The 27,309-nt window shown below is 51.3% G+C and overlaps 2 protein-coding genes across 2 annotated transcripts; one reads left to right on the top strand and one right to left on the bottom strand.

The window, feature by feature from the left end:
* The first annotated feature begins 20,734 nt into the window (after positions 1 to 20,734).
* On the top strand, positions 20,735 to 22,452 carry LGALS2 (galectin 2). The gene is made up of 3 exons (XM_028115704.2): positions 20,735 to 20,808; positions 21,985 to 22,141; positions 22,306 to 22,452. Exons 1-3 carry the CDS (start codon positions 20,738 to 20,740, stop codon positions 22,450 to 22,452), a joined length of 375 nt encoding a protein of 124 aa, XP_027971505.1. The 5' UTR covers positions 20,735 to 20,737.
* Positions 22,453 to 23,500: 1,048 nt separating this feature from the next.
* CDC42EP1 (CDC42 effector protein 1) lies at positions 23,501 to 26,136 on the bottom strand. Its single transcript, XM_028115696.2, has 2 exons — positions 25,674 to 26,136; positions 23,501 to 24,335 (listed from the first exon to the last, which is right to left on the bottom strand). Exons 1-2 carry the CDS (start codon positions 26,134 to 26,136, stop codon positions 23,674 to 23,676), a joined length of 1,125 nt encoding a protein of 374 aa, XP_027971497.1. The 3' UTR covers positions 23,501 to 23,673.
* Between the last annotated feature and the right edge of the window lie 1,173 nt (positions 26,137 to 27,309).

The raw sequence follows: 27,309 nt of genomic DNA, 5'->3' as shown, positions 1-27,309 counted from the left end.
GCCGGTTTGGCTTGGTGAGCGCCTTGGTGAACGACCTTGAGTCACCTTGCAGAACCGCAGTGACCTCATCTGGGAGATGAAGGGGTTGTGCTGGGTCAGTTTTTCCCCTAAACTCACCATTCAGCCGACTGAGATGCTTTTCTAAAATTCTTCCCCGCAGGCCATTAAAATTATGCAGGAAAGTGATATGTATGTTTATTGCATTCCTCAATAAAAGCCATAACGTAATGTGTACTTAGACCTCTTTCTGTTTCTTTTATTACTGAAATGATTTATCCCAGAAATAAAAGGCAACCGTATTTACCGCACTGATTTAGGGGCTGTCAGGAGTCACTTTTTAAAGATAGCATAGATTTGACCTGGGTCCAAATTCTGATTTCACTGCTTTACAAGCTGTATGACCTTGGGCAAATCACTTAGCCTACCTAGATCTCAGGCTTCTCATCTGAAACATGGTTGTGAGAATCCAGAGAAATGTGTCTGCAAAGTGAACCCCCCAACACATGCTCCCTACCCACTTTTCCTGCTGAACTTTAATCCTTAGTACTTATCTTTATTATATATTTTCTTTTTTCATTGTGTTTTCTGGTCACTCTTCCCCACCAGAATGTAAGCTCTGCGAGAGCAAAGAATTTCATCTGTTTGGTTCACTGACATACCTCCAAAGCTTAAAAGAGTTGCTGCTACCTGGTAGGTATTTGATAGATAGGCATTGAATAAATGAATGAGTAGAAAGCATTATTTCTTAAATTTTATAGACGGAAGGGTGCAGGAATGTGTCCAACATTGCAAAGCAATGTGTGTATGTGGGGGGAGTCAGGCTGTGCTCTTTAGGAAGGCTCAAGGCTGTGTGTCAGTGAGTCCCAGAGAATAGGGCTTGGTGAGGGAGACTCAGGAGCTGTGGTCAGGAAGGTAGGGCCTGGTGCAGACTGGGGGGGTCACTGGAGAAGGTGCTGGAGGAGGATACTGAGGATGGTGAAAGGAAGGGGCACCAGCACAGAAAGCAGGAAATTCAGGGCTTTGGCCTTTGAAAGCTGTGTCCATCTCTACTTTTTGCAAATGTCTTGCTCTGAGTGACTTGGGAACACTGGGGTGGGTGACGGCAAGAAAGCGGAGCTATCCTTGAAGCACCTGTAATTAACTGACAACCCATACTGACGTCCTAGGGCTTAACGCCTCAGACCCTTGCCAGGAAATCCCCTCCAGCCCTGGAAAGGCTGGGGAGGATGGGTGGGGAAGGGGGGGGAAGAGGAAATGGGGAGAGATCTTGGAGGGCAAGTAGGAAGGCACTCAATTCTTTCCCCGGGGGAGGGGGTTGGGGGGCGCCTGTAGAAGGCCCACGAACAAGTGGAGACATGGTCTTAATTCCAGCCCCTGTGACCCAGCCAGATCTTGGTTCACATCTCCTTTCCAGGCTGCCCTCTGGGGGCAGGGGGACAAAGGACCATGGGTGTCATTGTGTCCCATAATCCTCACCCAGACCTCAGAGCTGGGTGTAATGCTCCTTGTTTTACAGATGAGAATTCTGAGGCCCCATGTATGGATGTGGTTGGCCAGTGTCGCCACACAGCCTCCATCACAAGAGCCTACGTAAGACCCAACTCCTTGCCTTCAAAGGACAGAAAATACAAAAGCAAACAAAATATGCTGAATTCATTATAAAAACACTGCAGTTGGCCCCCGTGGGAGTGGAGGCCAAGTGTGGGGCAGCCAGGCAGACCTTTCTGATGAATTCACATTGTAGCTGAGAAGGAGCTAGCTGTGGGAAGGGTGTCCAAACCGAGAGACTAACGAGGGCAGAGGTCCTGAGGTCATCCAATTCAGCAAACCTGAGTCAGAATCTGAGCTCAAGCTTGAGTCTCTGCAACCAAAGTGTGTGCTTGGTTCCGGGAACCATGATTCCATGTTCCACTGCTGGCTGAGGTGAAAGCAGGCGTCAGAAAGATGAGAGCGTACATGCAGCTTACGTCTTCAACCACTTACGTAGGTGTACAGGGACAGGGACGGGGGCTCCTATTTTCCGAATCAGAACTAGGCCACGTGGTATAGGGAAGATTATTGCCCTGATTTATTAATTGACGTAAATGAGAAGTCTCATAAAGTATTAAAATTCAGTCCTATTTCCCCATACATTCGATAAATTATCCTTATTGAAAAGATTGACCTTTTGAGGTGGAAGGAAAGATAAATTCAGTACAGATCTAAAGCCTCTACTACAGAAAATGATCTAATTGGTTGTTTACGATGAAAGCTGTCCCAGAAAATCTGGATTGCCTGAAATAATGGGACAGTAAACATAAGAATTGGTTCGCAGGGGACTGGATCATTTCTTGTGTGTGGAGGGAGAGGATTGAGGCCCCTAGAGAAATGAACTTGTTCATTAAACTTGTCCATGTCCTGGAGAATTGGGCAGTGGGTGGGTATCTCTCCTGTGACAGTTTGTTTCATGTCTTTGCCTTTTTTTTTTTAAAGATTTTATTTCTTTATTTGACAGAGAGAGACACAGTGAGAGAGGGAACACAAGCAGGGGCAGTGGGAGAGGGAGAAGCAGGCCTCCCGTCGAGCAGGGAGCCCGATATGGGACTCGATCCCAGGACCCTAGGGTCATGGCCTGAGCCGAAGGCAGATGCTTAATGACTGAGCCACCCAGGCGCCCCTCACTCTCTTTGCTTTGATTCCATGACAAAGATAACTTGCTACCAGTTATTGACTCACCTGCTATTTGTGCCAATGACTTGACTTAAAGAGTCAAGTGTGCCATGACTCTTACATATATATCACACCTTTGAGGTGGGGATTAATCTCCCCATTTTACAGAGGAGGAAACTGAGGTCCAGACAGGTTAAAGAAGATCTTGACGGAGGCTCCAAGTTGGTGGGGAGCTGGGACAAATTTCCTTTTGATTTCCGAGGTTGCGCTGGGGATACTCTGCTGATTTTCTCCAAGGTGACTTCGTGTGTCATAATCCCCTGGGGAGCTAATGAACAAGGCTCCTGGACAAACTCATATTCCGTTTGGACTTGCTGGGGGTGTGGCCCGGGAATTCACGGTCCAAAGTTAGCCTTACCATCCCCTGCTGCCCAAGCCCCCTGCACCTGCCCACTCTGGATCCTCAAGGACCTTATGTCTGGGATAAGCATGTTTAGTGTTGCACAGACTCACCCCCAAAGGTCTGACCAGGGATCATATGGACGATCTCTGCAGCATAGTGGATCCCGGTTCCTGGACTCCCTCTGCCCCAGCTCATTGTAACATCAACCTTTCCATGCTCTGGTTCTCAGATGTACTGAGCGAAGTCATACTTTCCGGGGACTGAATTGTATGCCAACCCAGGTGGTAGGGAAGAAGAAAAGGCTAGGGAATGAAGAGTCTAAGCAATCCCCCCTTTCCCTCTATACCCCTTTCCAGCAGGTAGAGAGATCTGGCTTACCGGGGGTGTGTGGCCACAGACGCCACACTGTGACCCTCACCCTATTGGCTGGAAGGAAAGAAGAAACCCCAGAATTCACCGATTGGAAGGCAATATTCAAACATGGCCCTTCTCTAATTGCTGATGGATAGATGCTCACCATTCATTAATGTGCCCTGGTGGGATTTACATTCTACAAAACTGATAAACCCATAAATGAACAATGTAATTTCAAACGGGGTGATGCCAGGAAGACAACGCACCGGGGAGCTGTGAGCTGGCTGCACAGTCAACGTCCTGGAGGGGTATATTACAAGTGTTGCAGGGGTGGGGGTTGCGGGGCAAGACCAGTTATCCTGGTGGTGAACTGAGGGGTGAGAGAGAGGAGGTGCCCTTGAGCAAGGAACTAAAGTAGGAGCAGAAATGCCCTCCCCAAGAGAAGGGGACAGTATGTGGGAAGTATGGCTTGGTGGGAGGGAAGGGTGTGCCAGGCAGAAGAGAGCAGAGCTATATGTGACTTTGAGTCCTGGGTGGCGGGGGATTAGAGATAACATATTACCACACCTAGCATACGGTAGGCACTCGATAAATGCTAAATTAAAGAAGGCTCTAAGGGCGCCTGGGTGGCTGGTCAAGCATCTGCCTTCGGCTGGGGTCATGATCCCGGGGTCCTTGGGCTCCCTGCCCTGCGGGGAGTCTCCTTCTCCCTCTGCCCCTCTTCCCACTCGTTCTCTCAATCTCTCTCTCTCTCTCAAATAAATAAATAAAAAATCTTAAAAAAAAAGGGGGGGCTCTGAATGGTCACGAGTGCTGTTATAGTGGGAGTGGTCCTCCGTCCCATTCCCTAGGTTTAGGGTTTGGGTCCTGCCCCTTTGTCTTCCCTTTCCCCCAAAGCTTATACCTTCGAGGTATCTGTCTTCACCTCTACCCCCCGGAGCTCTGCATACCTGTACTTTTGTCTCCCTGCCGGAAAAGGACTCCAAGTACAGCAGAAAAGACTCGGATAAGCCCCAAGACAGGACTTGCTGTCTTTCTGTCCAAGTCAAGCTGCTGGGAGGAGGGGGGGCAGGGCACGCTTCCCACAGAAAGAATTCTGGAGCTGGAAGAAATCTCTGAGATCATTTATCTAATCCTCGGCAGATAAACTGGGCTGTCCTCCACACAAGAAAGCACAAAAAGGGACAGTTGGAAGAAATTCAAAAGAAAAGAACCCGCCGTGCTGTCAAATTCCGGAAGACCATCACTGGTGCGTCTCTTGCTGATAATACTGGCCAAGAGGAATCAGAAACCTGAAGTTAGGAAGGCCCAACGAGAACAGGCCGTCAGGGCTGCCTAGGAAGCAAAAAAGGCTAAGCAAGCATCTAAAAAGACAGCAATGTCTCCCATAAGGGCAGCACCTAAGCAAAAGATTGTGAAGCCTGTGAAGGTTTCTGTACCCCAAGTTGGTGGAAAGCGCTAAGTTGGTGGATCAGATTTTTACATAAACATCTGACTATAACTAGAAAAAAAAAAAAAAGGGAGGGGGTTCAATCTTTTTTTTTTTTTTTTTGGACAGATAGCCAACGTAAGCAACGCACTTTACATGAGGACAAGGTGAACCCAAGTTTTATGGAGCCTGAAGTTTATAAAAATTTGGAGACCTCATTGAAACAAAAGAATATAAAATTACACATACAAAATTAGGTATTCATTGAGAGTGAGAAAATAAATTCCTATGAATTGCAAACTTTATTTTTTTAAATTATTTTATTTTTAAAGATTTTATTTATTTATTAGACAGAGAGAGACACAGCGAGAGAGGGAACACAAGCAGGGGGAGTGGGAGAGGGAGAAGCAGTCTTCCCGCTGAGCAGGGAGCCCGATGCGGGGCTCGATCCCAGGACCATCATGACCTGAGCTGAAGGCAGATGCTTAATGACTGAGCCACCCAGGCGCTCCTGAATTACAAACTTTAAAAAGCTGAGAAATACTATACTCGCAAGATCAGAACAATAAGAATTTTTTACCTAACTACCTGACATGCCATTGTAGTACATTTTTTAAAAGATTGTATTTATTTATTTGAGAGAGAGAGAAAGAGAGAGAGAGCACGAGCAGGGGGAGGGGCAGAGGGAGAGGGAGAAGCAGACTCCCTGCTGAGCAGGGAGCCTGACACAGGGCTCACCCAGGACCCCGAGGTCACGACCTGAGTCAAAGGCAGATGCCCAACCGACTAAGCCACCCAGGCGCCCCTACATTTTTTTCTCCTACAATTTGGGCTGCATGCTCTTCAGATAGTACTGATTTTATTATTTTTTCTGTAATGAGAAAGAAAAGTCAGGCTTCTAGCATGTTTGATCAAAAAAAAGTTTTGTAAAAATAATTATATGGAATTATGAAGGTATTCTTTCAGTTTCACAGACATCCCGAGTAAATCTGAGAGTTCTGTACTGAAGAGTAATTCTTTTCTGTTGTTTTTTTGTATTGAATTTCTGCTCAAGATTTCCTTTGAATCTCATTTGAGAATAAAAGGGTCCCAAAGTAAAAAAAAAAAAGTTTTGTATTTTATTTTTTATTTTATTCTCTTCTTCATAACCTATTATTGGTAATGTCACATAAATCTTAAGTTTCTAATATTGTCAAACTTGAGAAAGCCAAACTTTGTGTGTTGTTTCATCAGGAACTGCAAAGTTTTGTCAGAACAAAATGTTTTCTATGCTGAGACACACCCCCACACATCGTGTTACAGAAAACGTTCTGCCTGACACACGGTTACACTTGCTGTTTGCACGACTGTTACAGGCTTGGGTCCTACAATAGAGGTGTTCTGATCCATTCGATTGCACAGGATTCCCAACAAAGAAGAAAACAGCATGTGGTGCGTTTAGAGTCACATACAACGTGTCGTTGACCGTCTTCCTGATGGCGAGGAGTTCCCTTGTAGCTAGGTGACAGTGAGAACGGAGTCCACCGCTTGTCTGAGAATTGGGAGAGTTTTCCGCAGACTAGTTTCTGGTACAATGTAGACCTTGGTTCTCCCCCACTGCCCACATTCTTCCTGTGTCGGGTGCTTGGGGGTATAGTCCTGGTGACATAGTGATGTGACCTCTTTCCCTGCACCTTTATGTCAGGACACCAGCTGAATCGGCAGAGAGGGTATGGGTGATAGTATGTCTGGAGACCATTGTCTACACTAGGACAGCTAGCAATCACCTAACTGTTCCTGGAAGTGACTGTGAGCCTTATAATGACAACCCACTAAAACTCCAACTAAAGGCATATCCAACTCAGCTTCCCATTAGTTAGACCTCAAATTAGGCCCAGCCTCTAGAGAGAAGTGTTTTAGTGATATGGAACAATCTCCAAGATATATCGTTAAGAGAATAAAACTAAGGTATGGGACAGTACATATGGCAGGCTCTTCCCTGAGAGGCATGGAGCATAACTCTGGAAGGAAGCAGGAGAAGGGTATTCTCCTCTGGGTGGCTGTGAGAATTTTGGTTAAGAGGAAGACTTGCTTTTTCCCTGTCTAACCCTTTCGAGCTCTATGAAGTATTTTTTAAATCACATGCATGTTGTAATTTTTCATTTTTCTGAGGTAGATGGTTAGCAATTGACGAGCTATTTTTTTTTTGCTAATTTATTTCATTTTTAAAAAAATATTTTATTTATTTATTTGACAGTAAGAGAGAGAGAACAAGCTGGGGGAGCTGCAGGCAGAGGGTGAGGGAGAAGCAGGCTCCCCGCTGAGCAGGGAGCCCCACAGTTCATCCCAGGACCCTGAGATCAGGATCTGAGCCGAAGGCAGACGCTTAGGCAAGCGCTTAACTGACTGAGCCAGCCAGGTGCTCCACCCCCCTTCTTTTTTTTGCTAATTTAGATTGTTCCCTTAGTGGCCAGCAGGAGGAGGCAAATACTTTCTCTCTCCTGGAGAGAGGTTACCCCTTCCACAACCTCCTAAAAACACAGTGGCTATGCCCTGTGGCTGGAACCCAGACTCCAGGTGGGGCCTTAGGAGGAAAATAAGTGAAAGAAGTTGCCATTATCAACTCCAGGCAAGCTCTGATTTTATTTATTTTTTATTTTTATTTTTTAAAGATTTTATTTATTTCTTTGACAGAGAGAGACACAGCGAGAGAGGGAACACAAGCAGGGGGAGTGGGAGAGGGAAAAGCAGGCCTCCTGCCGAGCAGGGAGCCCGACGCGGGGTCGATCCCAGGACCCTGGGACCACGACCTGAGCTGAAGGCAGACGCTTAATGACTGAGCCACCCAGGCGCCCCCAAGCTCTGATTTTAAAATAGTTCTATCGTGGGGCACCCATCTGGCTCTTAGCCAGTGGACTCTTGATCTCAGGGTTATGAGTTCAAACCTTGTGTTGGGTGTAGACATTACATAAAAATAAAATCTTAAAAAAATAGCTCTATTGATATATAATTCACATACCATATGTCTCAGCCATTTAAAGTGTACAGCTCCGTGTTTTTTTGTAAATTGCATTATTAATTTTAAAAAATTGTAGCAAAATTGGGGCACCTGGTGGCTCAGTCGGTTAGGTATCATGATCTTGGGGTTGTGAGATGGAGTCCGTGGGCTCTGTGTTGGGTGTGGAGCCTGCTTAAGTTTCTCTCTCTCCATCTGCCCGCCAGCCCCCCACCGGCTCGCGCACGTGCACACTCTCTCTCTCTCAAAAAAAAAAAATAATTGTAGGGGCGCCTGGGTGGCTCAGTCGGTTAAGCGTCTGCCTTCGGCTCAGTCATGGTCCCAGGGTCCTGGGATCGAGCCCCACATCGGGCTCCCTGCTCCGCAGGAAGCCTGCTTCTTCCTCTCCCACTCCCCCTGCTTGTGTTCCCTCTCTTGCTGTGTCTCTCTCTGTCAAATAAATAAAATCTTAAAAAAAAATTGTAGCAAAATATATGTAACATAAAAATTTCCATTTTATCTATTTTAAGTGCATAACTCAGTGGCAGTAATCGCATTCACAATGTTGTGCAGCATCACTATCTATTTCCAAAACTTTTGTTATCACCCCAAATAGAAACTCTGTACTCATCAGACAGTAACTCCCTAGCCCCAGCCCCTGGTAACCTCTAATTTACTTTCTGTCTCTATGGATTTATCTATTGTAAAGATTTCATCAAAGTGGAATCATGCCATATGTGGCTTTTTGTATCTTCCTTCATTCACCGAGCATACGGTTTTCAAGGTTCATCCATGTGGGGGCATGGATTGGCTCTTCATTCCTTTTTAAGGCTGAATACTATTCCACCGTGGGTGCATAGCATCTTTGGTTTGTGCATTCACCTGTTGACAGACACTGGGCTGTTTCCATCTTCTGTCTTTCATGAGTGATGTTGCTGTAAATATCGGTGTACATGGATCTGTTCAAGTCCTTGTCGTTCATCCCTTTCGACTCTACCTAGGAGTGAAACTGTTGGGTCATGTGGTAATCCTACTTTGAGCTTTTTGAGGAACTGTCAAACTGTTTTCCGTAATGGCTGCACCCTTTTACATTCCTACCTGCAACAAATCAGGGTTGAAACCTTTATTTATTTTTTTTTAAGTAGCCTCCATGCCCAGTGTGGAACCCAATGCGGGGCTTGAACTCAAGACCCTGAGGTCAAGACCTGAGCTGAGATCAAGAGTCAGTTGCTTAACAAATGGAGCCACCCAGGTGCCCCAAAACCTTGAACAGTTGTCTGCTGCTTGCTGGGAAATGGACAGACTCTGGAGATCTGATGGTGAGGTCCCTTATCCTCTTTGCAAATCAGCTCCTGGGGGCAGGGCTGAGGATGACCTATAGGGTACGAAGACCAGGGAGGGTGGGGCTGGAGGGGCCTCTAGAATTCTGCAGGGGAGAAGGGAACCTCTAGCAGGCCCCTGGAACCTCCAGCTGAGCGGTGGGGCGCCAGGGCGGGGCAGAGTGGCAGAGGGAGAAATCAACACCCAGAGAGACCGCTGGACATTGAGCCGGAGGGTCATTGCTCCCAACCCCTCTTGCTGCAGCTGGGGAGACTGAGGCTGGGCAGCTGTCCTGTGTCCAGATGAGAGAATGATCATCTATCGGGTGCCAACTCTGTGAAGGCCCCGGAGCACCTCACAGTAAATCTAATGATGCCGGTGAGGGGCGTCACCATGGCCCGGAGTGTGGGAACCCCTCAGTAAATGCCAGCCATTAAGCTGTAGATTACAGAAGAGAAGCAGAGGAGTCCCTACCACGTGCCAGACTCTGTCTGTGAAGCCCATCACGTGTGTTCTCTCGTTTAGCCCCGTGGCAATACTGTGAAGTAGAAATCTTCAAAACAACTTTCCCGGGGCGCCTGGGGGGCTCAATCAGTTAGGCGTCCAACTCTTGATTTCGGCTCAGGTTCTGATCTCAGGGTCGTGAGATCCTGCCACGCTCAGGGTGGAGTCTGCTTGAGATTCTCTCTCTCCTTCTGCCCCTCCCCCTGTTTTCTCGCTCTCAAATAAATAAATAAATAAATAAATAGAATCTTTTAAAAAAATAAATAAAATGACTTTCCAGGTGAGGAAACTGAGGCCACCTGGCCTGCCCAAGGTCACACAATAAGTAAGGGGCAGAGCCAGGATTTGAGGAATATGTCATTCCACTGAAGCCCCCCAGCAGGCAGCTCTTCTGGACTCGGGGTCTCCATCCTCTATGGTTGTGGACTCCTGCTGGGCCTCTGGGAGGTGGACAAGGCCCCATTACAGCTCTGGGCGGTGGCTCTCTGAATTGTGAAGTTGACCCACAGAAGTATTATGGGGCCCAGGTTCCATCCTCACTTTAAAAAGGGGGGCCAGCCTCTGAAATGGATATTTCCCCATTGACTTCCGGGGTCCCTGGAATCCTGCAGCATCTACTCCGATTCTGGGGTGCAAGATGGTGACGGATGTTGACTCAATAGGAGAGAGGTCTTTCTAGCTGCCTCGTGAGCTCAAGTTGGACTGGAGGCCTTGGGAGGGGGTGAGCTTCCCCTGGTGGGGAGCTTCCTCTGCTGTTTATCACATCGGGGCAGATAAACGCCCCTCTCCCTTCCGTTATACCGACACAAAGACCAACCGTCTGCCCTGAGGCAGATAGAGTCCTGACCTTGAGTTTGCCAGGAGCTGGGGGGGGGAGGGGGAGCGGGGTGGGAATGCCAGGTGAGGGGTTATATCCAGAGGCTGTTTCTGTCCCCAGCAGATCTGCTCCATGGGCTGTGACCAGGACATCGAAGAGTACCACAGGAAGGTTGAGTGGCCCCGGAGGAGGAATGGGGCTCAGGGCTGGGGTCTCCCCTCCCCCGGGAAGAGCACTGCAGGACCACCTAAGGAACAGAAACAGTTTGATTTACTTGTTTAATTTCTAGAGAGACATTCTCTGTGGACATGTTCCTCTTGCCACTTATGCGAAACAGAACACAGAACATGATGCCTCTTCCGTCAGTCTTCCGAGCTCCATGTGTGCACAGGGAGCTGTGACCCTGAGAAGGAGGCTTCCTGGTCCACAGGGTTTGGGTAATACGCTGGGTGGCAGGGATGGAAGTGATGGGGCTAGGCGTCCCTAGATTGGAGCCCCTGCAAACACCCACACTTCCGCCCTCTATGATGAGTGCTTCTGCTGCCAATGCACCATCCAGCCACACATCCACCATCCACCCACCCACCTTTTTTTTTTTTAACTTAAATTCAACATCCATCCACCTTTGGGCTGAGATAGACACGATAAGCTCCATCCAAGAGCTGGGGAAGAGTTCTAGGTGGTGGGAACAGCAAGGACAAAGGCTTGAGGCTGGAATGAGCTTGGTGAATTCAAGGGTCAGTCTGGCCAGGGGACATGGCAGAGTGACATGAGGCTGCAAGGTGGACAGTATCAGATCAAGGAGGTCTCATCAGCCAAGAGGGACTTAGGATTTTGTTCTAAATGCCAGAAGAAGGCACTGGAGGGTTTAGAGCAGGAGACTGGGATGTTGTCACTTAGATTTATAAAGATCCCAGTGGGTGGCCAAAGGTTGTGGGGCAAGAGTGGAGGATGGGGGGTGAGGGGGGCGCCTGGGTGGCTCAGTCGGTCAAGGCTCTGCCTTTGGCTCAGGTCATGGTCCCGGGGTCCTGGGATCAAACCCCACATCAGGCTCCTTGCTCAGCAGGGAGCCTGCTTCTCCCTCTCCCTCTGCCTGCCACTCCCCCTGCTTGTGCTCTCTCTTTCTCTCTCTCTCTGTCAAATAAATAAATAAAATCTTAGAAAAAGAAAAAAAGACTGGAGGACAAGTTGCGGGTATGGCTAAGTGACTGTGGCCTATCCCCTCCTCCCACTTCTCCAAAATCCTTCCTTCTTCAAGGCCCCTTCCCAATTCCAGGTGAGGCGGGGATGACCCAAGAGCTCCAGTGGACCTCTGCGGTCCCCGAGGGATGTTGGACCGGCTTGCGGCCAGGTCCAGCCAGCAGCTGGGGCTCAGAGTGGAGCCACAGAGGCTGGGGTCAGGTTAAATAAGGAGGATCCCTGGGGCATATGAGGCAAGAACCCTGTGGATGTCTCCTGAAGGACAGACGGGCGGCTGGTTGGAGCTGGAGCAGCAGGGCTGGACACCTACTCTGGCAGCCCTAACATCCAAGCAGGCCTAATAGATAATATTTACTTATTTATTTATTTTTGAGATTTTATTTATTTATTTAATTGACAGAGAGAGAGAGAGACAGCGAGAGAGGGAACACAAGCAGGGGGAGGGTCAGAGGGAGAAGCAGGTTTCCCGCCGAGCAGGGAGCCCGATGCGGGGCTCGATCCCAGGACCCTGAGATCATGGCCTGAGCTGAAGGCAGTCGCTTAACCAACTGAGCCACCCAGGCGCCCCCCAATAGATAATATTTAATAACGGCAAATGCTTATTCAACACTGAACATGGCTCAGCACTGTGTTTAGCATTCTCCCTTCAGGGTCAGCTGCCCCGTGAGGTGTGACCCTGTGAGGTGACAGTTCCCATTTACAAATGGACAAACTGAAGCCCAGAGAGGTTGCGTGACTTGCCCAAGGTCACACAGCTATCTACGAGGCTCCCTGTGCCTGAGGCTACCACGCCTGAAGAAAGACCGAGGCTAGGAGGGCTTTGATGTCCTTGGAGATCGGGAAGCACAGATCGTGAGCCCCAGCTCTGTCTGGGAGATGGGGTCCCTAACGGGCTGGTGTGAGCATCTGGCTGCCTTGAGATGGTACATCTGGCTGTCACCAGCATCTTTCTTCGCACACCGCCTGCTCCTGTCCAGGATCCCCAGGCTCCGGCAGAATGGACACTGGCTTCCTCCCGAGGGGCAGGGGAAGGAGTGCGCTTGCCAGCCACAGTCCGAGCTGTTGGACGCTGCTCACTGCAAATTTACCTGAGCTTCTTCTCTGTCCACTCTCCTGGACTCTGGGGTCATCAGCGCAGGTGGAACCGTTACCCACTTAGGAATTCTCCCAAAGGAAGATATCTGTTTATCTTTTTAGCATCTATGATGTGCCCCACATGCTACATAAGTCCAGTTTTTAAATTAAATTTTAAAAATATTCTCACAATCACCCCGCAAAGAAGGCGCTCTTAGCTCGCTTTCACAGATTAAGAAACCGAGGCTCCGAGTGACTCGCCATGGCTCCTCAGCTCGTAGATGACACTTGACCTTTTCCCATTTGATACCCAGAGCTCGGTGCTTCCGTGCTCCCACCCTGTTCCCTCTGTCATCTGAAGGAGGCTGTTGGGGAGGGGGTGAGCCGGAAGGGAAGCAGGATGAATATCACTGATGCGTTGGGCTGTTTGTTCTTTGGGCGGAGCAGGACAGGAGAGGAGATAGGCCGGGATCTCACAGACCTCAGGACTAAAGTCCCCCAACAGCAGAAGGCCAGTGGGCAACAGTCACCAGAAGCCACGGGCTGGCTCCTCCAGTGGGCACGGCAGGCACCGTGCCGTGGGCCCAGCACACTTCAGAGGTGCACCGAAAGGTTTCAATTTCTTATAAAATTGGAAGCAAATGAACTCTCAGGTAGAAAAGAAGTGTGGGTGTTCTGGGTTTTGTTTTGTATTGAGGTATAGTTGACATATCACATTATATTATTATTATTTTTTAAAATTTATTTATTTGACAGAGACACAGCAAGAGCAGGAACACAAGCAGGGGGAGTGGAGGAGGGAGAAGCAGGCTTCCCGCTGAGCAGGGAGCCCAATGCGGGGCTCGATCCCAGGACCCTGGGATCATGACCTGAGCGGAAGGCAGACGCTTAACGACTGAGCCACCCAGGCGCCCCAACATATCACATTATATTAGTTTCAGGTTTAGAGTAGAAGGAATTTGGTATTTGTGTATGTTGAGAAATGACCGCCACAGTAAGCCGAGCTGCCATCCATTACCGCATTTTGTTTTGTTTTGTTTTTCTTGCCTTTTTTTTGGGATGAGGACTTTTAAGATCTAGTCTGTTAGCAACTTTCAAATACGCACGAGCATAATTAAGCATAGTCGCCATGCGGTACCTCCCATGACTTATTTATTTTATAACCGAAAGTTTATACCTTTCGATCCCTTCATCCATTTCGCCCATCCCTGAGAAAATATTTAATATATAACATTAAAAAAATTTTTTTTTTGAGGGACAGAGTGTGTGCAGGCTGGGGAGACGGGCAGAGGGTGAGGGAGAGAGAATGTCCAGCAGGCTCCCTGCTCAGTGCAGAGCCCAACACGGGGCTCGAGCTCACGACCCCTAGATCATGACCTGAGCTGAAATCCAGAGTCGGACGCTCAACCCACTGAGCCGCCCAGGTGCCCCTGATATATAACATTAAAAAAAAAAAAAGTTCAGGGACGCCTGGGTGGCTCAGTCGGTTAAGCGTCTGCCTTCGGCTCAGGTCATGATCCCAGGGTCCTGGGATCGAGCCCTGCGTGGGGCTCCCTGCTCCGCGGGAAGCCTGCTTCTCCCTCTCCCACTCCCCTGCTTGTGTTCCCTCTCTTCGCTGTGTCTCTCTCTGTCAAATAAATAAAATCTTTAAAAAAAAGTTCAGTATAGGTTGCAGTGTTTTATTAGTTTCAGGTGCATTAATATATAACATTGACATATTCATTCAGTGTGGTGTAAAATATAATGATATATGTGTGTGTGTTTATGCATGTGTATATAAAAATATGTGTAGTTACTGCAGGAAGGGGCCCATGAAGGCAGAAGTATTTTGGGCTCACAAAAGTCATAATGGGGCCCTGGGAGGTTGTCAGAAGAACATTCCTGTAGGTCTGAGGGTTGAGCCTGAGGGTTCTCACGCAGCTGCCGGGTGTGGGGGTGGGGGCAGTTACCTTCCTCACAGCCAACACAGGTGGGGCACTGGGCTCCTGGTCATAATAACAAATAATATCTGTAAACTATCAACAAAACTCCAGGTGTTATCTCCCTTAATCCTTGTAACACTTTTGTTCTCATTTTACAGAGGAAGAGATCGATCTGAGAGGTTAAGTAACTGGGCCCGAGGTCACATAGCTGGCAAGTGGTAGAACCAAGATTCCAGTTCCATATTGTCCTGCAAATGACATCTGAGGACCCCTTCTGCCCCAGGAGTCTGAACTTTCTGCAGCCTTCCACTGGGGGAGGGGGCGTAGTACATTGTTTTCTGGTTGTTTCCTGGGCTCAAGCTTGTCTCCCTGCTTAGGCTTGATCTCTTTAAGGCCCGACTGTATTTTATACTTTTCTTCTACGGAGGCCCTCTATCCCCTGTGTTCTGAATAAAGTTGTAGGTGCTTGCGTCACATTACGGAGACCCTGTGTCCTTCTTGGCCCCCTGGAGGTGTCCACATTAGCAGCTTTTCTGTGGCTGCTTCTCGCTGTTGCCCCTTACAGCGGCCCCCCCAAAATGTGACCTTTGATGGCTGTATGATAGTTCGTTTCTATTTGGGTAGCGTCGTGAACATAGCGGGTATTTGTGATATTTTATTTTCCAACCCTTCCCCGGTGATGTTGGGGATGGCGAGTTTGCTCTTCAGTAGGTCAGTCCCCAAATAGTTATTAAGCGTGACCTGAGTGCTGAGAACAACATTCTGATCATCCGGCTTCGGTTCAAGGTAACATCGGGAATATGAGCAGAACATCTTAAAACTTCTGAGAAGTGGGGTGGCTGGGTGGCTCAGTCAGTTAAGCATCTGCCTTCGGCTCAGGTCATGATCTCGGGGTCCTGGGTTTGAGCCCCATGTTGGGCTCCCTGCTCGGCAGGCAGTCTGCCTCTCCCTCTCCCTCTGCTCCTCCCTCCTGCTCGGTCTCTCTCTCCCTCTCTCTCAAATAAATAAATAAATAAAATCTTAAAACAAAACAAAACAGGGCGCCTGGGTGGCTCAGTCGTTAAGTGTCTGCCTTCGGCTCAGGTCATGATCCCGGGGTCCTGGGATCGAGTCCCACATCGGGGTCCCTGCTCTGCGGGGAGCCTGCTTCTCCCTCTCCCACTCCCCCTGCTTGTGTTCCTGCTCTTGCTGTCTCTCTCTCTGTCAAATAAATAAATAAAATCTTAAAAAACAAAACAAAACAAAACAACAACAAAACTTTTGGAGAAGTGGCCAAGGAGGCAGTGAGGGAAATTTATAGCCTCAAATGCATTTATGAGTAAAAAGATGAGATGAAAAATGAATGAACTGAACATTCAACTTGAGAAGCGAGAAAAAGAGCAATAAAAGAAACACCAAGAGAAAGAGCTAATAGGGCATAAAGGGAGGAATTAAGGACACAAAACCAGGGGCTGGGTCTTTAAAAAGACCAGTATGATGGAATGTCCAGGGACACGCCGGACCGCAGATTCCTTAGTGGGGAGGCCTTCGGGGATACTATTTCTCACCCCGAGCTTTTGGTAGTAATCGCTTGGCCAAGTGTACTAGTTATTCACCTGAATGGAGAGACATAAAACTAGAAATAGGTTTCTCACAGCTTCTGTGCTCAGGAATCCAGACAGGACTTTTCTGGGTCTCTCACAAGCTGCAGTCCAGGTGTTGGCGACCTCAGCCATCCCACGGCTTAAGTCGGCGGTGGTGGGGAGGGGGGGTTCCACTGCCAGGTTCACTCATCTGGCTGTCAGGGAGCCTCAGGTCTTTACTGGCTGTTGGCTGGAGACATCGGTTCCTTGGCACATGGGCCTCGTCTGTAGGACTATTCAAAAGTGGCTTGTTTGCTTCCCCCAGAGTTAGGGCAGAGAGAGGGAGAGGGAAGGAGGGAGGGAGGGAGGGAGGGAGAGGGAGAGGGGACAGTCTTTTCTAATGTCTCTTTTTGTAATCAGTCTTTTCAGTACCTAATTTTGGAAGTGACACCCGGGCACTTTTGCCCTATTCTAATATTCTTTGTTAGGCGAAAGTCTCTGGGTCCAGCCACACTCAAGGGGAGTCAATATACGAGGGTGTGAATACCAGGAGGTAGGGATCACTGGACATCATGACCAAGGCTGTGTGTCACACAAAGGACATCCTTCTGGAGGGCGACTCTTCCCTTTGCTAAGTGAGGGCAGCGAGCCATGGGTTTGTAGACAAGGCAAGCTCTGCCTCTTACTCCTTGCGTGGGACCCTTCCTTCCCCATCTGAAAAATGGGATCATAATAAAGATCATCTTGAAAATTTGTTGAGGTTACTGTGATGAGGGCTGGATAAAGTGCTCTGTAAAGTGTAGAGTACCCTTTAGGAGGCAGGCTTTGTTTTATTTTAATTAATTAACTTATTTATGAGAGTGAAGAGAGAGAGCACAGAGAGAGGAGAAGCAGACTCCCTGCAGAGCAGAGAACCTGAGGTGGGCTCGATCCCAGGACCCTGAGATCATGACCTGAGCCAAAGGCAGATGCTTAACTGACTGAGCCACCCAGGCGCCCCAGAAGGCAGGTGTTACTAAGAGAACAAGGCTGGAGATTTTGATTTTTTTTTCTTTTCTTTGGTGATCTTGATTTTTTCTTTTCTTTCTTTCTTTCTTCCCTCCCTCCCTTCCTTTCCTTCTTTCTTTCTTTTAAAAAACCTTTCATTGAGGTAACACGCACACACAGAAAAGCATCCAATTCGTGAACATGTGCTCCCATCTTTAAAGATTTTTCTAGGGGCGCCTGGGTGGCTCAGTCGTTAAGCGTCTGCCTTTGGCTCAGGTGGTGGTCCCAGGGTCCTGGGATCGAGCCCCGCATCAGGCTCCCTGCTCAGCGGGAAGCCTGCTTCTCCCTCTCCCACTCCCCCTGCTTGTGTTCCCTCTCTCACTGTGTCTCTCTCTGTCAAATAAATAAATAAAATCTTAAAAGATTCTTCTAAAGCAAGTGAACTTGTAAATTCTTTCTACTTTGTGCACTTACCGAAACCTTCTATAGTGAGCTAGAATTACTGCTATAATCAGAAAAATACCACCTTTACGAGGTGCAGTTTCTGTTGATTAGGGGCTTTTCTGTGTATAAAGCACCTGAAACCTCCTTATCTTGCTTGGGCTTTATCACGGCCCTGGGAGGGAGGCCGAGAACGGATTGATTTCCTTGTGGCTTAAAATGAGGAAATCACCGTCCTCTTGGGGTGGGCAGGGGCCTGGAGGCGGTGTCCTCTGTGAGCACCGGGCAGCAAGCCACCCGTCAGCTCCTGGCACTGGAGGGTTCTCTGCAGGGCTGGCCTCTCCGCACCCCTTCCAGAGTGACCACTACCAGCTCTGATGGAAACCATGCCAAACTATGGTTCTAGAAAAATCCCGCTTCCAGGAATCCACCCTAAATATGTTGTCAGGACGCAGTCAAACTTTATATGCAAATAGATTGAATGCAGCAGTACTTTTAATAGCAAACATTTAGAATTAATGTAAGTGTTCAGCAGAAGGAAATTGGTCCAATAAATTTAGTTCTTGAAAGGTGGAATAGTTCACTGCCATTGCACTATCATTGTGAAATACAGATTTGTGGGCTTTAATGTTTACTGAATGAAGCAGGGTAGGCAACTGCACAGAGGGCTGTCTGTGATATGAATCCACAGAAAACTGTGAGGAGGGAAATGAGCCAGTAGAGAAAGCAGGTTTCCTTCTGGTGGGAGGGTTAGGAGCGCTTGCTTTGTTTCTGACGTTTTTCATACTTCATATCTCGAACTGCCTGCGTGAGCCAGTGATGTAAGTCACAGAAGATCAAAGCATTTAAATCCCCAGTACTGCCCCCACCTCAGCCCTTCCCCTCCCTTCTCTGATTTTAACAGTTTGTTATAGGCACTTCTAGATGTTTTCCTTGAATCCACCATGTATTGCTTTTAAAACTTACACGTACAATCAGAAAAATCATGGGGTGAGGGGAGAAAACAAAACAGAGAGCTCTCGGAATGAAGCTCGACATCAGAGAAAATGAGAAGCTTCGAGGTTTTTTGCAGAGCGAGTCTCTGTGCTTGAGGATGAGGAAGCAGAACTCAGGACGGCAGGTGGCTTGCCAAGCTCGCATGGTGTTTGTGCTGGCTCTGACACCCAGCTGGGGCTGGGCTGGGAGGGGGTGGGAGGCTGGGGGCAGGGAGGTCGGAAGGATGCTCTGGGCTGGGCTGGGCTGGGTGCGCCCAGGTGAGGAGCCTCCCACCCGTTTGTTCTGGGTACTAGGAGATGCTGGTGGAGAGACACGGGGGCAGAAGGGACCAAAGTCCCCATTTATGGCCTTGAGGGAGTTAATGTGTAATATTCTAGAATATAAACTGGGCTGTGAGGCGCGATCTGGAGCCCAGGCCTCCAGGAGCCACCAAGAACTGCGGCCAGGAGCTGCCACCATGTCGGTGAGGAAGCCGGCTTCCCCACGGCTCACCTCCTCCATTCCCCACATCTTTGCCTGAGTGGGGCGACTTGGTGGGGAGGGGGGCTGGAGAAAAGTGTCACCGGCCCTCCCTGGGCTTCGGTTTCCCTATCTGTATAGTGACCGAGGAGGACAGACGGCCTCCACCGTCCTCTAGCATGGATGTTCTCTGCTCTCTCTACCACCACCCTGCTGCGGGAACGTGAACCTACCTCTTCCCCCCTCTAGACTCAGTTGCTCGTCCGTAATAATAATAATATTAGGAATAATAATAATTGTCAACACCTACAGGGTTTTTAAAATTTTTTTTAAAGATTTTATTTTTTTATTTGAGAGAGAGAGAGCACAAGAAGGGGGAGGGTCAGAGGGAGAAGCAGACTCCCTGCTGAGCAGGGAGCCCGATGTGGGACTTGATCCCGGGACTCCAGGATCATGACCTGAGCCGAAAGCAGTCGCTTAACCGATTGAGCCACCCAGGCGCCCTCCCGGGCTTTTTAAAAAGGATTTTATTTATTTGACAGAAAGAGCATGTGCAGGGGAAGGGGGAGGGGCAGCGGGAGAAACAAACTCCCTGCTGAGCTGGGGCTCAAACTCGGGACCCCGGGATCATAACCTGAGCCGAAGGCAGATGCTTAACCAACTGAGCCACCCAGGCGCCCCTCTACTGAGCTTTATAAAGATGAAGAAACTGAGGCTCGGGGAGGATGTTGCCCAAGGTCACAATCTGTTAAACGCAGGAGTTTGAGTGCATCCCTTTGCGGTCCCTGATTCTGTCACAGCTGTGTGGCTTCAGACAAGTCACTGCCCCTCTCTGAGCCTCCGTCTCCCGCATTTGGGCAACTGGATCACAGATGGCATCTGAGGATCAGAAGGTGTCTTAGTTCCCCGTGGTCACTGTAACACATTTATTCTCTCAGAGTTTTAGAGGCTAGAAGTCTGAAATCGAGGGGTCGGCAGGGCCACTCTTCCTCTGAAGGCTCCAGGGGAAGATCCTTTCTTTTCTCTTCCAGCTTCCAGTGGTTGCGGTTCGCGGCAGTCTTTGGTTGTGGCTGCACTTCTCCCCTCTCTGCCTCCTCACAGAGCCTTCACCTCTGTGTGTCTGTGTCTCTGGGTCCACTTTTCCCTTTGCTTATAAGGATGCCGGGTGTATTGGATTTAAGGTCTACCCTAAACAAATCTTGATTACATCTGCAAAGACCTTATCTCCAGATAGGTCATGTCCATGGGTGTCAGGTGGCCATAACTTTTTGGGAGACACCGTTCAAGCTGGTACAGATAGGATGCAGGATGTGAATGCCACGGGTGGGGTCACGTGTGGCAGGGATGATGCTATCCAGCCCTCCCCTCTCAGAGGAGCTCTGTGGCCCAGAGACCTTCCCAACCCACTTTCTGCTTCTCCACCCATCCCATCCCTGCCCGCTCTTTCCTCCTTCTCCAGAGACCACCCAGTCCAAATCTCTTATATTAACGATGGGGGAACCTTTCCCAGCTCAGTGCCCTCGAGTGCGCAGAGGGGGAGTGCGACCTGCAGCGTGTGAGCGGGCTCCACCGGCAGAAGGGCTCTGGGCATGCTTGCGATGGGCTTTTTATGGAATGCTTCTCGGTTGGCACAGGAAAAATTGGAGATGACAAACATGGACATGAAGTTGGGGACCACCCTGAAGATCAAGGGCAAGATTGCCAGTGATGCTGATGGGTGAGCAAGAGGAGAGGCGGGGGGCGGGGGGTGGGGGGTGGGGTGGGACGGAAGGGGGCAGGGGAGCTGTCCACAGGCCTGGAACAGGCCTGGAAGCAGGGGGGCGGGCAGGCAGGCAGGGCAGCCCTGTGAGATGGACACAGAGGAGAGCGACCCCGGTCCAAACGGGCCTTTTTAACATCCTTGCTGGTTCCCACACCCTCCCGCGCCCCTCACAGGAGGGGGCCTGCCTTCACGGCTGAGGGTGTTTGGGACCCTCAGAATTTCACAGCTCATGCTATATGCTCAGCTCCGCGGCCCCCCAAAACATTGAGGAGGCAGGTGGAGAAGCCCCTGGAGCTCTGCCCAGCCCCCTGTGGGTCAGGTGTCTCTACTGAAAGCCCACGCCTCCCCACCATCACTCTCTTAACCCGGCTGAATGGGCAGAGGCCAGCCTTTCATACACATTACCCCAGAGACAGCCACCAGGGGGCGCCAAGGGGGGGGTCTCACTTGCATCCTCTCCATTAGAACCAGCGGCGCTGCCCCTCCCGTGTTACAGCTCAGCATCGGGCTCTACCTGTGTGCCGAACGGGTATAGAATTTCTTGGGGCTGATCTCCACGAATCTTTGGTTGGCGAGGGCAGGCTGATGTAGGGGGTAGGAGCCAAGAGCAGAGTCACCCCTTTCTCTTACTTGGGTTCAAGTTTACAGACATTTGTAATCCCTCTGGTCTGAGACCTCCCCCTGAAGGCACCCTATTCATGACTCAGAGTGTCCTACTCTCAGGGGCCTTGACGGTCTAACCCAGGCTGTAGTGATCCTGTCAAGAAGTCACACAACCCCTGATTGAATACCTGTAATGACAGGGAGCTCACCACCTTAGCTTAACTGTTTATGGCCAAACTCAACAGGCCTCCAAATATCTAAGGACAGCAATTCTCTCCCCCAGGATAGGTACCCCGATTCCTGAGACTGTCACTCTCAGTGACCCTCCTGTTGAGAGCCTTAGTCCAGGTGCCAAATGGAATGTGGTACTCCCGCGTGCTAGGTCTGACCAGGTTGTCACCTCCCTTGTTTTAAGGCACAGGCCTCAATTAACATCTTTCTTTCATGATTCTTTCAGCTTGGGGTCAACCCAAGTACTTTTATCCAGCGCTGGCCCCCCATCCTGACTTGCTGCCCCTTTCCCTGCAGATTTGTGATTAATCTGGGCCAGGGGTCAGAGAAGCTGAACCTGCATTTCAACCCACGCTTCCATGATTCTGCCATCATCTGCAACTCATGGGATGGCAACTGGGGGCAGGAGCAACGGGAAGGTCACATGTGCTTCAGCCCAGGGTCAGAAGTCAAGGTGAGGTCAAAGGGGAAAGGCGCCCGAGGAGCACGTCCATGGGAGAGCCCCGAGGGTAGGGCCCCCTGGCCTAGACACGTGTTGGCACTGTTTGAGCCTCCTCAAGCTGCCCTGGCCCACTTCCGGGGCCTCCTGCCTCCCTGACACCTTCCCTCCCACCACAGATCACCGTGACCTTTGGGAATGACGGATTCAAAGTGAAGCTGCCAGATGGGCACCAGTTTACCTTTCCCAACAGGCTGGGCGACAGCCACCTGAGCTACCTGAGCGTGCAAGGCGGGTTGAATGTCTCCTCCTTCAAGATTGACTAAGTGGATAGCACTTCACCGGAGTGAAGACCCCGGGTACAGATGCCCTCTCTGAAGCTTCTCTACCCAGTCACACAGGACCAGCAGCCGCCCAGCAGTTCCTGCCCCCGGGACCCTACTCTCCTCCACTAAAGCGAAGAAGAAACAAAAAGAACACGCCTTTATCCAGTCTTTCTGTGGCCGGTGTTTTCCATACATTGTCATGCCCCCAGCATCCTCATGATACAGAGAAGGAAACTGAGGCACGAGATCATAGGGCTTCGAGGTGGGGGTTGGGACGTGCTCCCAAACACCTCCAAGCACCCACGGCTGCCCTGTGGGATTACAGGGCAGGCACTGGTTGCAGGCACCTGGGCCAGGGGCTGTTCCAGGAACTGTAGATAAGCCTCCCACCTGGGCCTCTTTATCGCTGGAACAGTCATTCCAGCCTGGTTACTCATTACCCTCTGCCTCAGCCCCTCCCCTCACTGGGGGCCCTGGGGGTGTGGGTTGGCAGGGGGGGGGGCACGGTTCTTTGGTTTTCCGAACATGATGGGAGGCTATTTAAGCAGGTGGAGTTGACCCTGTTCTCCCAGGTCCCCAAGCATCTTGCAGGACACCTTTTATCAAAAAGCCTTTTTTAATCAGGACCCAGAAGCAGGTCTGGGGTGCACAGGAAGGTGGGATTCCTCCCCTGTGAGGTCACACCTGACTTTTCTCTGAGACTTCTGGGATAAGTCAGGGGTTAGGGTTGGAATGTTGGGGAAGCAGCCTTAGCAAGGGCTGGGGCTCTCGGGGATGCGGCAGGGACCCTGCTGGGGGCAGCTCTAGGAGGGCTGGGGCAGGCGGTCCCTTTGGGAGAGGAGACAAAGGCCCTGTGTGGTATGCACCCCGTGCCCCCCCACCCCCAGCAAGGACAGTTTTTCCAGCACAAAAGCTGCACTGTGAGGCTGGGCCCTCCAATCAGTGGGGGTGGCACAGGGTTGGGGGTGGGCCTAAGGAATGGCTGTGGGTCCAGAGTGGCAAGGGGGCTGGGCAAGGCAGCCCAGCAGGAATGAGAACAAGCCTGGTCTCCTCTGGCCTCCCTCCCATGTCTGTCCTGCAGAGGGGTGGAGGGGCTGGGGGGCAACTGCGTTCTCCCATCGATCATGGGCAGGACCTAGTTATCAGGTGCTGCCTCTGCACCTGGGCTGTTCCTGGCAGTGCCCTGAGCCCCGGCAGGGTCCTGAGCCCATGGCCGGCCACTCACACTTTGACTTCATCGTCCTCCTCAGCATCAGCAAACTCGAAGGTGTTTGCTTGCACTGTGCTGGGCACTGGGGCCCTGCTGCCTGCCTGGGGTGCGCCCCACTCTTCATCCAGGCTCTCCCAAGAAGCCCGAGCCTGGGGCAGCACTCCCCCCAGCTCCTGGCTCCAGGCATCTCTCCCAGTGTAGTGGCGGCTGCCCTGGTTGTCCCCCCAGCCTGCTCCCCGGTGCCTGCCAGGGGCCACGCCAGCAGGTGCACAGGGATACTCTTCCACTGGGCTGGCCCTCACCTCAGCCACTGGGCCCAACCCAGCGGTTACCCCATTGGGGCAGTGTCCACGGGGCTGGGGGCTTGCAGCAGGGGCTGGGGGGCTTGTGGCAAGGGCCGGGGGTCTTGAGGCAGGGGCTGGGGGACCAGCAGCAGGGGCGGGGGGACTTGTGGCAGGGGCTGGGGTCTCAGCAGCAGAGGCTTCTGAAAGGCTCATGACCCCCAGCAGCTCACTGAGGAGAGATGGCCCAAGGTCGAGGTCCAGGCGGAAGGACAGAAGGGAGTCAGAGCGGCGAAGCCCGGACTCAGAGGGGAAGGTATTATCATGGTCTCGGTCACGAGGCTTTTCCTGGCGAGGCAGGCGGGAGATAGTGCAGAACCCAGAGTCCACGCCTGGAAAAAAATAAAAATGGGGAGCAGGGTCATAGCTGGGGTCCCCAACCAGGAATTGGGGAGAGCCAGCTTGCTCTGTGACCTCTAACACGTCACTCTCGCATCTGGCCTCAGTTTCTCCCCTCTTTCCAATATAGTGAACCCTGGAGTCTCTCACAGGATCTTCCTATCAAGCCTAGAAGTGGAAAATGGACACAGTCCTCATTCCCATTTTGTAGATGAAGAAAGTAAGACTCAATTTGGGACAAGGGGAAAGGCTTGCCCCGGGGTCACAGACTCTGAAGGGGTGGAGCCAAGCCTGGAGCTCAAACCTCCTCTCAGGCCCAACTGAGGGTCATGGTCGCTAGTCCCCTTCCATGACAGGGGCCAAGGGTTGCAGCAAACCCACAGCGCGTGGGCGGGTTTGTGGGCACAGGGATGGAACCAGCAGCCAGGGTCTGACTGCACAGAAATCACAGACTCAGAGGACAGGCAGATGCCCTGCAAAGGACCTCTTCCACCCTCTGGCTCCAGGACTGCCATGCCCGAGGCCCGGTGTGCTTACTGTGGACCAGCCCCCAGGGGAGCTCTGAGCAGCCCTCAGGGAGCCGAGCATGGGAGGAGGCCCGTGGCAGTGAGGCAAAGCCACGGGCCGGGAATGGCCACCAGGTGGCAGCAGCGGCCCCGGTTCCCAGGTGAGCAGCGCAGCGGAAGGACCGAAGCACCCACCACTCCCCAACCACAGCAAGAGGGACCTCTGGCTTCCGTCCCTGGGAGTGGTTTTTCCAAACTGCTCAAGTCACAGGAACTTCTGTTCAAATAACAACAACACAGCAACAGCTCCTATGTCCCGAGCACCTACTATATGCGACTCTGGGCCACGCCTGATACACGTATCACATCTCTGAGTCTCAGCAATGACCCTAATGCACCCATTATACAGGTCAGGACTTGACCTGACAGAGGGCAGTCGGCTTGCTGGAAATCAGGTAGAAGCAGGATTTTAATCCCAGAGCCCAGACTCCCAGTCTCTCCACTCTGTCATTCTGATGTAAAGGGGCTGCTTCGGTTGAAGGGGACGGGGGTGGGTGGGGGGGAACGGGCTGGCTCAGCCAGGGGCCCAGACATGGGGAGGCAAGTTAGAGGCAGGTGGGACTCAAACCCCAGCTCCTCACCTCTCAACCTCAGCGTACAAATACTCCTTGACCCCCACCCCACTCACGGTCTGGAGTTTGGGCCTGACCTCCATGGGGAGACCAAATTAATGTGGGGAAAAGCGCTCACTTGGAGGCTAGGCTGACCCATCGAACCCTCTGGAGCTCAGCACCTAAAAAATAAGCAGCAAGCACAGGCCCTCACCGTAACTGGAGCGGCCGTCCGTGGAGTTGGCAGGGCTGCGGTCAAAGGTGAATTTGCCCACCACGAGGCTGTCGTAGGCAGCCTGGTTGAGCTGGGGCAGGGAGATGGCGTTCTTGATGATCGGGGAGACTGCGGGCGGAGCAGGGGAGGGTGCGGGCGGGGAGGCCATCCGCCGGGGCGGCGCCCCTACCCTCCGCACCTGCTGTAGCTTCTTGGCCAGGAAGCTGCGGGGTGAGCGGTGAGTGCTCCCAGAGCTGCCGCCATGGTTGCTGAGGAAGGAGGTGTCACCAAAGACATCCCCACCACGGCCCACGTGCATGGTGTGGCGGAAGTCCCCGAGCGGGGGGCTGATCATGTCTGCTGTCAGCCGCCTTTTGCTCTGTGAGCTGGACACCCAGCCCACAGGTGAGAGCTTGCCCAGGCTCATGGCAGGGGCTCCTCCAGCCCCCTGGGGGCCCGGCATCAGCTCTGGCTCTCACAGCGGCTGGTGCATGCCCCCCTTGGGGCCTGGGCTCAGGGTCCACTTCTCAGCTCCCTCCTTCCCCGTGGAAGGGGGTGGACAGAGGCTGCCTCCCCTGCGCTCCTAAGGTGTCGCCCCCAAATGCTGAGGCTGTGGAAGGCCCATGGCTGGTTTCTCCCTGGGGCCTGGCTCCCGGCCCCGTGGAAGCAGCTGTCGGTGTTCTGTCCAAGAACAGGGAAGGTATGAGTTGTGCCTCGAGTGTGGACAGCCCCTCTCTGCCCAGGGGTAGAGACCTGAAAGAAAGAAAGAAAACGATGGTGGGCCCGGGGGATCCTGGGTCCAAATCACAGCTAGAGAGAACAGGTGGCTATACCTGCCGACAGAGATGGGGGCCACCGACAAAATGGTGAGCAGGCGCACAAGGAGGACATGCTGTAGAATTCTGGGCACCCGACATTTAAGAGCAGGCAAAGGAAACAAGAGTGATACAGTCAGAATCGTGGTTGCCTCTGAGCAGGGACTGCTGGGAGGGGCACAGAATAATCCATCCAGCTGTACCCTGGAGATGTGTAGCAGTTAAGAAGCACGGATGGTCCTTATACCCAGACCGTCTGTGAAGCACCTACTAAGTGCTGATAAATTACCTGTCATTCATGTAACCCGCATGACAGCCCTGAGGGAGGCACTATTTTAGAGAAACTGAGGCACAAAGAAGTGAAGTGACTTGTTTGAAGCTACACAATCAAAATGGCGAGGGAGAGCACCCCCCACCCCATCCTCCCCTGCAAACCCAGAGCCCTTGAGCCCCAAGGTACATTCTCCTCTGCTGCCAGGTTGGGCAAATCACCTCCCTTCTCTGTGGCTTAAACTGTCCTCCACTCAGAGAGGCCAGGAGGGAGGAGGTGCCCTGCCACAGGCTTTGGGAATTGCTGTGTAAACAGCCTGCACAGAGGTTCCTCAGAACGCTCCGCCTCAAGGTGCTTCCTGGAAAAAGGATCCTGTGGTCAAAAGTGGCTTTTCCCAGCTGCCGACTGCATGCCTGAGCAGATTGAAGGCTCTGAGAAGGCCCGCAGGAAAGAATTTTACTATAGTTTTTCAAATTGAGGTAGGAGCCTTGTTGTCAGGGAACAAGTTTTGGAAAAAGCACAGTTGGTGCCAAAAGCTATTTCTTGCCCA

This window comes from Eumetopias jubatus, unplaced genomic scaffold (assembly GCF_037043125.1).
Source record: "Eumetopias jubatus isolate StellerSeaLion01/CBP00866 unplaced genomic scaffold, mEumJub1_p1.0 scaffold_8, whole genome shotgun sequence".
NCBI classification, from domain to species: Eukaryota; Metazoa; Chordata; class Mammalia; order Carnivora; family Otariidae; genus Eumetopias; species Eumetopias jubatus.
The sequence above is the reverse complement of the archived record's forward strand: the minus strand, read 5'-3'. Positions and strand labels throughout refer to the sequence as shown.

Coding starts and splice junctions, on each gene's coding strand:
- LGALS2 (XM_028115704.2), top strand. CDS start 20,738: ATGACAAACATGGACATGAAGTTGGGGACCACCCTGAAGATCAAGGGC. Junction 20,809..21,984: donor ATTGCCAGTGATGCTGATGG/GTGAGCAAGAGG, acceptor CTTTCCCTGCAG/ATTTGTGATTAATCTGGGCC. Junction 22,142..22,305: donor GCCCAGGGTCAGAAGTCAAG/GTGAGGTCAAAG, acceptor CTCCCACCACAG/ATCACCGTGACCTTTGGGAA.
- CDC42EP1 (XM_028115696.2), bottom strand. CDS start 26,136: ATGCCGGGCCCCCAGGGGGCTGGAGGAGCCCCTGCCATGAGCCTGGGC. Junction 24,336..25,673: donor GGACGGCCGCTCCAGTTACG/GTGAGGGCCTGT, acceptor ATTTTTTTCCAG/GCGTGGACTCTGGGTTCTGC.